General features: G+C 33.3%; 1 protein-coding gene across 1 annotated transcript; it reads left to right on the top strand.

The window, feature by feature from the left end:
- Positions 1-312: 312 nt before the first annotated feature.
- Positions 313-1,519, top strand: LOC133321915 (glutamine synthetase 1, mitochondrial-like). The gene has a single exon (XM_061530983.1). It carries the CDS (start codon positions 313-315, stop codon positions 1,513-1,515), a length of 1,203 nt encoding a protein of 400 aa, XP_061386967.1. The 3' UTR covers positions 1,516-1,519.
- Positions 1,520-13,791: the final 12,272 nt, after the last annotated feature.

Genomic DNA, 13,791 nt, shown 5'->3' on the forward strand with positions numbered 1-13,791 from the left:
GGCCGGCAACCACACTTCTTTGATTTTCAAATAAAGGAGATCTAAGCAGTGCCCAGGCGCTCACAAGTCATCCTAACGTCAGCGTGTTAACGTCGCGCATCTATTTTGTTAGAACCAGAAAAAAATAAAAAACACACAAAAGAAGAATAGAAAAAACATAGAATTTTTTGAAAGTAAAAAAGAAGCATAGAACAGCGCACAGAGGAAAAAAAGAACAAGATCAACAAGGAAATCGGAAAAATATTTAATTAAAAATAAAAATAATTATTTTAAAAATAGAAATAAAAAATCATATTTTTCTAAAGTAACAAAATGGCTCTACGTTGCCTTGGTCTACTGCTTAGCAAAGAACTATCTGCCTCCTTGCGTCAAACTCGCGCCTTGAGCACCACTTCGCGCCTTTCGTCCAGTGATTTTTTGAAAAATTCGCCCAACAATGCCTTGGATAAATCCATACTGAGCCGCTATAAATTCTTGGAAACCCCCAGTGATCGTCTGCAAGCCACCTATCTGTGGATCGATGGCACCGGAGAAAATATCCGCGTCAAGGATCGTGTTCTTAATAAAATCCCCAAAGATGTTTCGGATTTACCAAAATGGCAATACGATGGCAGTTCCACATATCAAAGTCAGGGTGAAAATTCCGATACTACGCTAGTGCCCCGGGTCATTTATCGTGATCCCTTCAAGCCGGGTAAGAACGACATCATTGTCATGTGCGATACCTATTTGCCCAATGGTGAGCCAACACCTTCGAACAAACGTTTTGCCCTGCAGAATGCAATTGATAAGGTGGGCCATGAGGAGCCTTGGTTTGGCATTGAACAGGAATACACGTTGCTCGATGTAGATGGACGTCCCTTCGGCTGGCCTGCCAACGGCTATCCTGCTGCCCAGGGGCCTTACTATTGTGGTGTGGGAGCTGATCGTGTCTACGCCCGGGATTTGGTTGAGGCCCACACATTGGCATGTCTCTATGCCGGTATTGATTTTAGCGGCACCAATGCCGAAGTAATGCCCGCCCAATGGGAATATCAAGTCGGTCCCAGTTTGGGCATTAAGGCCAGTGATGATCTATGGGTCTCGCGTTACATTCTACAACGTATTGCTGAGGAGTTTGGCATTGTGGTGACATTTGATCCCAAACCCGTTGAGGGACCATGGAATGGCGCTGGCGCCCATACCAATTTCTCCACCAAGGCGATGCGGGCTGATGGTGGCATGAAAGCCATTGAAGAGGCAATTGAAAAGCTCAGCCATCATCATGAACGTCACATCAAGGCCTATGATCCCAAAGAGGGTAAGGATAATGAGAGACGTTTGGTGGGACGATTGGAAACCTCCAGCATTGATAAATTCTCTTGGGGTGTTGCCAATCGCAGTGTCAGTGTGAGGGTGCCCCAGGGTGTTGCCACTGCTGGAAAGGGTTATTTCGAAGATCGTCGTCCAAGTTCAAATTGTGATCCCTATGCTGTGTGTGATGCTCTCATTAGAACCTGTCTGCTCAATGAGTAAAAATGAAAAGTGATCTCACGCTCTCTTTCGAATACATCCTCTCTCGCTCTCGTTGATTTTTGTAAATAGAATTTAAAAAGAACTGAATAATGCTAATTAATTAATTATTATAAAAACAAAATATTATGTTAACAATGTAGCATTTAAGTGAAAATTGTTGTAAATTTTTCATTGCATTAGGAATATTTGCTATATTAAGTTTAAAAAAATAAAAAAGAATAAAAGGTATATTTTTTAAAAATATTTTTTGAAGGACTTACAAGAAATATTGGCGTGGATTTTTAAAATTCATTTTTCATGGACTTACAATAGGCGTGGATTTTTAAAATTCATTTTTCATGGACTTACAATAGGCGTGGATTTTTAAAATTCATTTTTCATGGACTTACAATAGGCGTGGATTTTTAAAATTCATTTTTCATGGACTTACAATAGGCGTGGATTTTTAAAATTCATTTTTCATGGACTTACAATAGGCGTGGATTTTTAAATTTCATTTTTCATGGACTTACAATAGGCGTGGATTTTTAAAATTCATTTTTCATGGACTTACAATAGGCGTGGATTTTTAAAATTCATTTTTCATGGACTTACAATAGGCGTGGATTTTTAAAATTCATTTTTCATGGACTTACAATAGGCGTGGATTTTTAAAATTCATTTTTCATCGACTTACAATAGGCGTGGATTTTTAAAATTCATTTTTCATCGACTTACAATAGGCGTGGATTTTTAAAATTCATTTTTCATCGACTTACAATAGGCGTGGATTTTTAAAATTCATTTTTCATCGACTTACAATAGGCGTGGATTTTTAAAATTCATTTTTCATCGACTTACAATAGGCGTGGATTTTTAAAATTCATTTTTCATCGACTTACAATAGGCGTGGATTTTTAAAATTCATTTTTCATCGACTTACAATAGGCGTGGATTTTTAAAATTCATTTTTCATCGACTTACAATAGGCGTGGATTTTTAAAATTCATTTTTCATCGACTTACAATAGGCGTGGATTTTTAAAATTCATTTTTCATGGACTTACAATAGGCGTGGATTTTTAAAATTCATTTTTCATCGACTTACAATAGGCGTGGATTTTTAAAATTCATTTTTCATGGACTTACAATAGGCGTGGATTTTTAAAATTCATTTTTCATGGACTTACAATAGGCGTGGATTTTTAAAATTCATTTTTCATGGACTTACAATAGGCGTGGATTTTTAAAATTCATTTTTCATGGACTTACAATAGGCGTGGATTTTTAAAATTCATTTTTCATGGACTTACAATAGGCGTGGATTTTTAAAATTCATTTTTCATGGACTTACAATAGGCGTGGATTTTTAAAATTCATTTTTCATGGACTTACAATAGGCGTGGATTTTTAAAATTCATTTTTCATGGACTTACAATAGGCGTGGATTTTTAAAATTCATTTTTCATGGACTTACAATAGGCGTGGATTTTTAAAATTCATTTTTCATGGACTTACAATAGGCGTGGATTTTTAAAATTCATTTTTCATGGACTTACAATAGGCGTGGATTTTTAAAATTCATTTTTCATGGACTTACAATAGGCGTGGATTTTTAAAATTCATTTTTCATGGACTTACAATAGGCGTGGATTTTTAAAATTCATTTTTCATGGACTTACAATAGGCGTGGATTTTTAAAATTCATTTTTCATGGACTTACAATAGGCGTGGATTTTTAAAATTCATTTTTCATGGACTTACAATAGTCGTGGATTTTTAAAATTCATTTTTCATCGACTTACAATAGTCGTGGATTTTTAAAATTCAACAGAGAACATAGTGCAAAACTAACCTATTTCGACACTTAGCCGAATGAATGAAAATTCGCACTTCGATATTTACGCAAACAACGTTTTGGCACACTTCTAACGAAAATGAGAAAAAAGTAAAGCAAAAGCAAACATATTCCTCAACGCCATGGGAAATAGAATTTAATTTGAAAAAATAAGCTAAAACAAAAATTAACCGCAAAATACGAAGTAGCTAAAAATAAAAAAATTTTGTATTTTTTCAAATGACTAATGCAGCCGGAAAGCAAACGCATACAATTTTATTTTGTTTAAATGTGACCTCGCCTCTTCCCTAAACCGAATGTAATTCTTATCTCCCATATGATTAGAAATGAAATTAAATACAAAAAACTGAATTAAATATAATTTGTATATTACTTATCTATGCGGAATATACCAATGAGTCAGGTATACGGCGAATATCTGCAAATGCACTTTGAACCATGGCGGAAGATTTGGAATTGATTTATTTAGGGGATATCTAAAATTAAACGAATTAAATTGATCAAAGTCCACTGAGTAAAAGAGGCAACAATTAACCAGGTCGACATCGAAAAAAATACTTTTTTAAAATCCACGCCAATGATAAGTCCTTGAAAAATACTTTTTTAAATTCCGGGTGGCGTAAGGGATGATAGATACCAAGCAACGGCTCTGATTGGCTTTAACATTACGAAGTCCAGGCTTACTTAGCTGGCTTGTGACAGAACTTTCGTTCCATAAGCCGAGCTTAAAAACGATTTCCAGGCGCGTCGGTTTTTTTGAGCAGTTTTTCCAATTTGAAAGACCATTTTCGGTAATGTTGTCTTCGACATTACCGTGAATCATCAGCTGGTTCGCTTTTATATGCCTTCTGGGCTTGGGCATCTTCATCCATTCTCACAACATGACCTAGCCAACGTAGTCGTTGCAGCTCAATACGCGTAAAAATGTCGATGTCCGAGAATAGCTGGTACAACTCATGGTTTATTCGACGGCGATGTTCACCGAATTTTTCTCTCAAAGACTCCAAGACACTCCATATAACAGCACGGGTAGTATCAGCGTCTTGTAGAGTGTGAGTTTGGTCTGGCGGGAGGTAGCCTTGTTTTTGAGTTGTTTGCTCAGACCATAGTAGCATCGGTTGGCCATTGGACTATCCTTCTCCGAATTTCAAAACTGATGTCATTCGTATTATTTATGGCGGTGCCAAGGTATATAAAATCTTTGACTACCTCGAAGCTGTAGTTTTCAAGTTCCACAGTTAGCTTGGCCTTTTCGCCGTTTACTGCAAGACCCACTTTGGCAGACTCCTTCTCAATTTATTCAAAGGTGGCTGTTACCGCTCGACCAATTATATCGATGTTCGACCAATTATATATATATATATATATGTCATCGGTCTAGACGAGTAACATGTGTTGTTTGGTGTACAGAGTGCCATTTCTGTTCACCTTTGCGTCTCGTATGACCTTTTCCAGCAGGATGTTGAAAAGATCACACGACAAACTGTCACCTTGTCAGAATCCTCGTTCGGTATTGAAGGGCTCCGATAGGTCCTTTCCAACTTTAACTGCTGACGTTGTGCCACTTAAAGTGATCCTACATAGCCGTATTAATTTTGCAGGAATGCCGAACGTAGACATGGCTTTAAAATCCTCTGCACGGTTAGGTTAGCCGTATTCGACCGCTTTATAGTCGACGAATAGGTGGAATGTGTCGATGTGTTTTTCGTGGGTCTTTTCCAGGATTTGGCGCAGTGTGAAAATCTGGTCAATGGTGGATTTGCCATGTCTGAAGCCGCAATAATGTCATTGACCATTGGCTTCAATCGTTCACACAGCATACTGGATAGCACTTTATATGCAATGGGAAGAAGACTAATTGCTCTATAGTTGTCTCGTCTTGTCTCATTTTTTGTGCACGGGCCACAGGATGCTGAGGTTCCAATCATTTGGCATGCATTACCCTAGTTGGTAATCCATCGGCCCCAGCTGCTTTATTATTCTTTAGCCGATTAAGTGTTATTCTGACCTTACCTTGTCTAAGTGGTATACACTCTATACCGTCATCTCTTATTGGTTCTGGGGTATCTTCTTCCCCGACATTATTTGATACCAGAAGCTTTTCAAATTGCTCCTTCCAGATCCTTAACACGCTGTCTGTATCTGTTACCAGGTTTCCTTCTTCATCTTTACAGGAGGATGTGCCTGCACCAAAACCTTCGGTTTGGTGTTTTACCCGTTGGTAGAATTTTCGGATTTCATTCTCACTCATGTACATCTCGATTTGCTCACGCTTACGTTTTTCATGTTCTTTCTTCTTTTTTCTGAAAACATGTTTCTCTTCTCTCTTTTTCTCCCGATAATTCTTCATCACATTACGTGTTGCTACTGTCTGCAGGGTTGCCCTATACGCTGCGTTTTTCACATCAGTACACTCCTGATCGTACCATGGGCTTCTTGGTGGTGGTTTTTGGTACCCAAGTGTTGCTTTTGCTGCAGTTTGTAGGGAGCGGGCAATTCTTTGCCATTGTGCTTCTATACTATTATCGGGACAAGGAGTGCTTTCGTGAAGCAGGTGGGTAAGTTGAGCGGAGTAGGCCTCGGCTACCTGTTGTGTTTGCAGCATTTCGACGTGAAATTTCCGTGTTACATTAGATCGCACCTTTGCTGCTACATTAAGACGGGTGCGAACCTTGGCTGCTACAATGTAGTGGTCCGAATCGATATTCGCTCCTCGAATCGATCGAACGTCCAAAACACTGGATGAATGCCTTCCGTCTATCACAACATAATCGATTTGATTTCTCGGGAAATCCAAGTGGCCTTGTGTATATCGAGATGCTTGAATCTGATACTGCTAACTACCATCTTTTTTGCTGCCACGAAGTCAATCAACCTCATGCCGTTGTCTAATGTTTCTTCATGGAGGCTGAATTTTCCGACGGTGAGGCCAAAGATATTTTCCCTTCCGATTTTTGCATTAAAATCTCCTAGCAGAATTTTAATTGCCATGGCAACAATCACATTCTGTTTCTAGGAGCTCGTAAAATATGTCTTTGGTCTGTTCATCTTCGTCTTCCGTCGGAGCATAGGCGCAAATGAGGCTGATGTAGAAGAACTTCGCTTTTATATGGCTAATAGCAATTCGTTCATCTACTGGAGTAAATATGGAGACGAGGTCTTTTTTTCTCCTGTTAACCATAAGTCCGCAGCCAAATTCATGTCTCGTTTCATGGCAGCTGTAATACAGGGCGTAATCAACTGATTTACTTACGCCAGTCCCTTTCCATCGCATTTTCTGTAAAGCAATAATATCGGCCTTGTACTTCTTGAGTACATCCGCCAAAGCGAACATTGCGCCTGTTCTGTACAACGTGCGACATTCCAAGTGCAGATTTGCAGATTGTGGTCCTTTAGACGTTTGCGGGGGTCGTCAACATTGGGGGGTTTGGTTTTATTTTTCTTTGCTTTTTCATAGTAGTTTTCTGAGAGTAGGCAACTAGCCCGACGCCTCAACCCATTTGTTTATAGTTCTTATGGGTGAACTCGCGGCACATATTAGCTTACTATTTCATCGGGTGATGAGAATAGATCCCCAGGTGGCACCGCGGGGAGGTCAGTGTCAACAATTGAGATGAAAGAGGGACCAAGATAAGCCTGGACTTCGCCATGTTAAAGCCAATCAGAGCCGTTGCTTGGTATCTATCATCACGCCACGCCTATTGTAAGGTTTTGAAAAATATGATAAAAAATCCACGCCTATTGTAAGGCCTTGAAAAAATATGTTTAAAAATCCATTCTTAAGAACTATTAAAAATTCAAATTATTTTCAAACTTAAATATTTAAATATATCCATATTTTCTTTTCTTAAAGAAACATTTAAAAATTGTTTCCTCCTCTGGCATTCCTTTTTCCCATTACGATCATATTTCATGGCGTTATCCTGCTGTTCTCTACTGATTTCACTTCGCATCTAAGCCTTTTGCTTTTATACAAATATCCTTTGCCACCATCAGCAATTTGATATGGCTTCAGTACCCAGTGTGAATGGTCGATGTTTGTTTTTTGGTGAATGAAGAAAAGGAAACACATTCCATGCCAATATAGAGGAGGATGGTGAGAAGTGGATGGTGGGTAGTGGGTGGAGGACGTTTGGGTATGTCATGAAAACTTTGTAGCCAAAAAAAAAAATTGAAATATATTTTTGTAGAATGTTTGTATCGTATAGACGACGAGGCGAAAACATATGGCAGATGATTTTTGTGTGCCACATAAGAGTGTGGTATGTATGAGTGTGCGTGCGTGTTTGAATTGAAACGACTTGTTGATGTAACCACTAGAGAAAATGAGGAATAGAAAAAAAACGCCATTATGAAATCCTAAATAGTGCAGATAATAATAATAATCATTATTATGTCTATGAATGCTTATTTTAATGCTGAGATGAAAATAGGGGAACGGAAACGGGGAAGGTGAATTTGGTGCCTTATGATCAAATGTATAATATGATGGAAATAATTTTTTGGAAATTATCGATTTATTTTATTTTTAAAATAATTAAATAATAATTTTAAATTATTATTTTATCGCCTTAAAAAGCAACTTTCATGATTATCCATTTTTGTTTGTATAATTGTCCGGAGGAAATTTTCTAGGAGGATGCTTCTACATATCCCTTAATTTTGTGCGCCCTTTATGTCCTACCAAAAGGCCCCTTATCCGACAGGCCTTTTAATTTTACTTTTCCATCGATCGAAACTATTTTCCCCACAATTAGAAAAAAATGGGTAATCATGACAGTTGCCTTTTAAGATGTCTAACGAACAGTGAAACACTAAAAGTTGAATTCGGCAGAGATGAGGGAGGTAGGTCAATCTTAGGTGGCTTCATTTGATTCAGACCATTTGTATTTAAATGTAAATGTCTAAGGGATGCTTTTTTGAATATATTTAATAGACAGAAGATAAATATGGATGGGAAAAATATTTTAAAAACAGAAAAAATATATTTCTTAAAATTTTACATTTAAAAAAAATAAATTTAATAATAGGGATTTTGGTGCAACATTTACATTAAATCGGACGAAAATATATATGTGAGCTACATCAAAATCTGAACCGATTTTCAGGTTCATCATCATTCATAATTCTAGACTTAATTTAGTACGCCATGCCAAATTTCGTGCAAATCGAAAGATATATAGGGGCTTTGGTACACCATTTACATTAAATCGGACGAAAATATATATGGGAGCTATATCTAAACCTGAACCGATTTTCTCGGAACTTAACACACATAATTCTAAACTTAATTTAGTACGCCATGCCAAATTTCGTGCAAATCGAAAAATATATATGGACTTTGGTGCATCATTTACTCAAAATCGGACAAAACTGTATATGGGAGCTATATCTACATCTGAGCCGATTTTTACGAAACTTACCACACATCACTTTGGACCTTATTCAGTATGCTATGCCAAATTTCGTGCAAATCGAAATATATATAGGGACTTTGGTGCCTATATAGGGTTCGTCGTTGGGCCAAATAAATTACTTGTGCCAAATTTTTTTTGTTTATTTTTTTGTTTACAATTTAACATCTACAGACGGACGGACATGCATAAATCGACTTAGAAAGTGATTCTATGCATATTCTCAAACGGAACCATGTGTCTATCTCGTATCCTTTTGCCTGTTACAAACATATGCACAAAAAAAAAATCCACGCCTAAAAATTTCTTTTAAAAATCCACGCCTAAAAATTTCTTTAAAAAATCCACGCCTAAAAATTTCTTTAAAAAATCCACGCCTAAAAATTTCTTTAAAAAATCCACGCCTAAAAATTTCTTTAAAAAATCCACGCCTAAAAATTTCTTTAAAAAATCCACGCCTAAAAATTTCTTTAAAAAATCCACGCCTAAAAATTTCTTTAAAAAATCCACGCCTAAAAATTTCTTTAAAAAATCCACGCCTAAAAATTTCTTTAAAAAATCCACGCCTAAAAATTTCTTTAAAAAATCCACGCCTAGAACTTTTCTTTAAAAAATCCACGCCTAAAAATTTCTTTAAAAAATCCACGCCTAAAAATTTCTTTAAAAAATCCTCGCCTAAAAATTTCTTTAGAAAATCCACGCCTAGAACTTTTCTTTAAAAAATCCACGCCTAGAAATTTTCTTTAAAAAATCCACACTTACAAATTTTCATTAAAAAATCCACGCCTACAAATTTGCTTTAAAAAAATCCACGCCTACAAATTGTCTTTAAAAAATCCACGCCTATAAATTTTCTTTAAAAAATCCACGCCTATAAAAATTTTCCTCAAAAAATCCACGCCTATAAAAATTTTCTTCAAAAAATCCACGCCTATAAAAATTTTCTTTAAAAAATCCACCCTTAAAAAAATTTCTTTAAAAAATCCACGCCTATAAAAAAGTTATTTAAAAAATCCACGCCTATAAATTTTCTTAAGAAAATCCACGCCTAGAAAATTTCTTTAAAAAATCCACGCCTACAAAATTTTCGTTAAAAAATCCACGCCTACAAATTTTCTTTAAAAAATCCACGCCTACAAAATTTTCGTTAAAAAATCCACGCCTACAAAATTTCTTTAAAAAATCCACGCCTACAAATTTTCTTTAAAAAATCCACGCCTAGAACTTTTCTTTAAAAAATCCACGCCTAGAACTTTTCTTTAAAAAATCCACGCCTAGAAATTTTCTTTAAAAAATCCACGCCTACAAATTTTCTTTAAAAAATCTACGTCTAGAAATTTTCTTTAAAAAATCCACGCCTACAAATTTTCTTTAAAAAATCTACGTCTACAAATTTTCTTTAAAAAATCTACGTCTACAAATTTTTTTTAAAAAATCCACGCCTACAAATTTTCTTTAAAAAAATCCACGCCTACGAATTTTCTTTAAAAAATCCACGCCTAGAAATTTTCTTTAAAAAATCCACGCCTACAAATTTTCTTTAAAAAATCTACGTCTACAAATTTTTTTTAAAAAATCCACGCCTACAAATTTTCTTTAAAAAAATCCACGCCTACGAATTTTCTTTAAAAAATCCACGCCTACGAATTTTCTTTAAAAAATCCACGCCTGCAAATTTTATTTAAAAAAACCACGCCTATAAAAATTTTCTTTAAAAAAACCACGCCTATGAAAATTTTCTTTAAAAAAACCACGCCTATGAAAATTTTCTTTAAAAAAACCACGCCTATGAAAATTTTCTTTAAAAAAACCACGCCTATGAAAATTTTCTTTAAAAAAACCACGCCTATGAAAATTTTCTTTAAAAAAACCACGCCTATGAAAATTTTCTTTAAAAAAACCACGCCTATGAAAATTTTCTTTAAAAAAACCACGCCTATAAAAATTTTCTTTAAAAAACCACGCCTATGAAAATTTTCTTTAAAAAAAACACGCCTACAAAATTTCTTTAAAAAATCCACGCCTAGAACTTTTCTTTAAAAAATCCACGCCTAGAAATTTTCTTTAAAAAATCCACGCCTAGAACTTTTCTTTAAAAAATCCACGCCTAGAAATTTTCTTTAAAAAATCCACGCCTACAAATTTTCTTTAAAAAATCTACGTCTACAAATTTTTTTTAAAAAATCCACGCCTACAAATTTTCTTTAAAAAAATCCACGCCTACGAATTTTCTTTAAAAAATCCACGCCTAGAAATTTTCTTTAAAAAATCCACGCCTACAAATTTTCTTTAAAAAATCTACGTCTACAAATTTTTTTTAAAAAATCCACGCCTACAAATTTTCTTTAAAAAAATCCACGCCTACGAATTTTCTTTAAAAAATCCACGCCTGCAAATTTTATTTAAAAAAACCACGCCTATAAAAATTTTCTTTAAAAAAACCACGCCTATGAAAATTTTCTTTAAAAAAACCACGCCTATGAAAATTTTCTTTAAAAAAACCACGCCTATAAAAATTTTCTTTAAAAAACCACGCCTATGAAAATTTTCTTTAAAAAACCACGCCTATGAAAATTTTCTTTAAAAAAACCACGCCTATAAAAATTTTCTTTAAAAAAACCACGCCTATGAAAATTTTCTTTAAAAAATCCACGCCTATGAAAATTTTCTTTAAAAAATCCACGCCTATGAAAATTTTCTTTAAAAAATTCACGCCTAGAAATTTTCTTTAAAAAATCCACGCCTAGAAATTTTCTTTAAAAAATCCAAGCCTACAAAATTTCTTTAAAAAAGTCCACGCCTACAAATGTTCTTTAAAAAGTTCTCGTCTACAAATGTTCTTTAAAAAATCCCCGCCTACAAATTTTTTTTAAATCCACGCCTTGTGTTGGTACTTAAAAATTTATTTAAAAAAACTTTTATATTGTTGTTATTTTTGCAATCTTCCGAAAAAAAAGTATCAGACTAAACATTGTTTTGTTTTTTGTTGTTGTTATTTTTTTCACGGCATGCCTATGAATTTGGCCAATGACCCCCCGAACATACCAAAACAAAACCAAAAAATAAGAATTATTGAAAAGGAAAAGTGTGTTTCTTTAAGGCCATAACATGTTGAGCAGACGTCGACAGAAGATGAAGAGGGTGAGAGGAGGCCAACCTATGTTAACGCAGTGTAAATTGTTACTAGACATTTGTAAAGATAAGTTTTAACATTGGACACATATGGTTTGATTGATGGAGGTGGCTGGCTCTCTCTCCTCATTTCTCTCGCCCGCTCCACCAAAATAAAACAACCCCCCTTTTTGGTGTTTAGATAAGGGGTATGTATCTCGAATTGTATTTTTTTCGAAAATAGTTGCGCAAATATAACCATGAAAAATCCAAAACAATACAAAAAATATATATGAAAATCCAAAAAACAAAAACTCAGACAGTAGAACAATTTTGTTTTCTTCAAATTTCATCGACACCCAACCAAAAATTGTTTAGGTGGGCAATTTTTTATTCATTTTTGTTTTTGTAGAATATTTTTTTTTGGTTTGTTGTACTGTTGTACTTGAGGGGCCATATTACACCCACCCAGAAATAAAAATTGCCTTTGTTAGCTAAATGCAGAATTGTGTGCTTAAATAAAACACTTATTTTAATTTTTTGTTTTAAAATATTTTTTTTTGTTTATTTATTTTTTCTCAGTAATTTTCTTTCTATTTTTTTGATTTTTTTTCAATTGTATATTTTAGTGCTATCTTTAAATCGGTGTCTTGTTGTTTTTTCAAATATTGTTGGAATATGTATAGGTTTCATTTGAATATTTATCAGATGTATATTTTTTTAATTCATGTTTTTTAATATAATTTTGGCTTTTTTTGCAACAATTATAAATTTATTTTTTCATTTGAACATTTTCAACATTATTATTATTATTTTTTTTTAAATTACCACACAAATGCAGATTTCCCAACTCCTTCGGTGTTATCTCTGACAGGTTGTTGACCTCCCTTTGCCATTGACGAGTGTGTATGTGGAAAAAAATTCTCAATTTTTTTTCTTTTAAAAAATAAATTTTAATACATTTTTTTTTTTAAATAAAATAATATTTTTTCCAAAAAAAAGAAATAAAATTTATTTTTTGAAAAAAAAAAATTATTATTTTTTTGGAAAAAATATTAAAATTTTATTTAAAAACAAAAAATATTAAAATTTATTTTTTTTTCAAAAAATAAATATTAATATTCATTTAAATATAATAAAATAAATTTTAATATATTTTTTTCAAAACATAAATTTTAATATTTATTTTAAATAATTTTTTAATATTTTTTCAAAAAATAAATTTTAATATTTTTTTTTTCAAAAAAATAAATTTTTATAATTTTTTTGCCTCTTCACTACCCATTTCCCCTTTTGTTTATAAAATAAAAAAATTTCCCCATTTTTTGAACTAAAAATAAAAGAACCAATAATTTTTGTGCTTTAAAATTTTTTCTCAATTTTTTTTTATATTTAAATATATATATTTTTTTAAATTAAAAAATACATGTTTTTTTTTCTTTTCTAAAATTTGTTGTTTGTTTTTTACAATTATTGTAAATATAGTTTGTGTTTTTTTATTTTTATATGTATATAAAAATTATTATGGCAGATTTAACTTAAATGCTATACAAAAAAATAATAATAATATAACATAATTTATGTTGTCAAAAAAAAATTAAAAATAATTAATAATGAAGGTTAGTAACAATTATTTTGGATTTTGTCGAAATTTTAACATTTGTTGTTGTTTTTTAGTAAATTTTTTGTTGCAGCTATTTACAATGTTTTTGTTGTTGTAGTTTTTCTCTAATTAATAAAATTTCGTTTTTTTGTTCTTGAATGTCCTTATGGAATAGTTTTTTGTTTGTATGTGTATGTATGTGAAGGAAAATAGAAACAAAAATACAATACAATCAGGACTTGTGTTAGCTAATTTCTAATCCAATGGAATTTCTTTTTTCTCATCATCTACTTCTCCTTTTCTTCTTCTTCG

This window comes from Musca vetustissima, unplaced genomic scaffold, assembly GCF_032173495.1.
Source record: "Musca vetustissima isolate MV318-11 ecotype Yass unplaced genomic scaffold, APGP_CSIRO_Mvet_v1 utg7437, whole genome shotgun sequence".
In the NCBI taxonomy this organism is placed as follows: Eukaryota; Metazoa; Arthropoda; class Insecta; order Diptera; family Muscidae; genus Musca; species Musca vetustissima.

Coding starts and splice junctions, on each gene's coding strand:
- LOC133321915 (XM_061530983.1), top strand. CDS start 313: ATGGCTCTACGTTGCCTTGGTCTACTGCTTAGCAAAGAACTATCTGCC.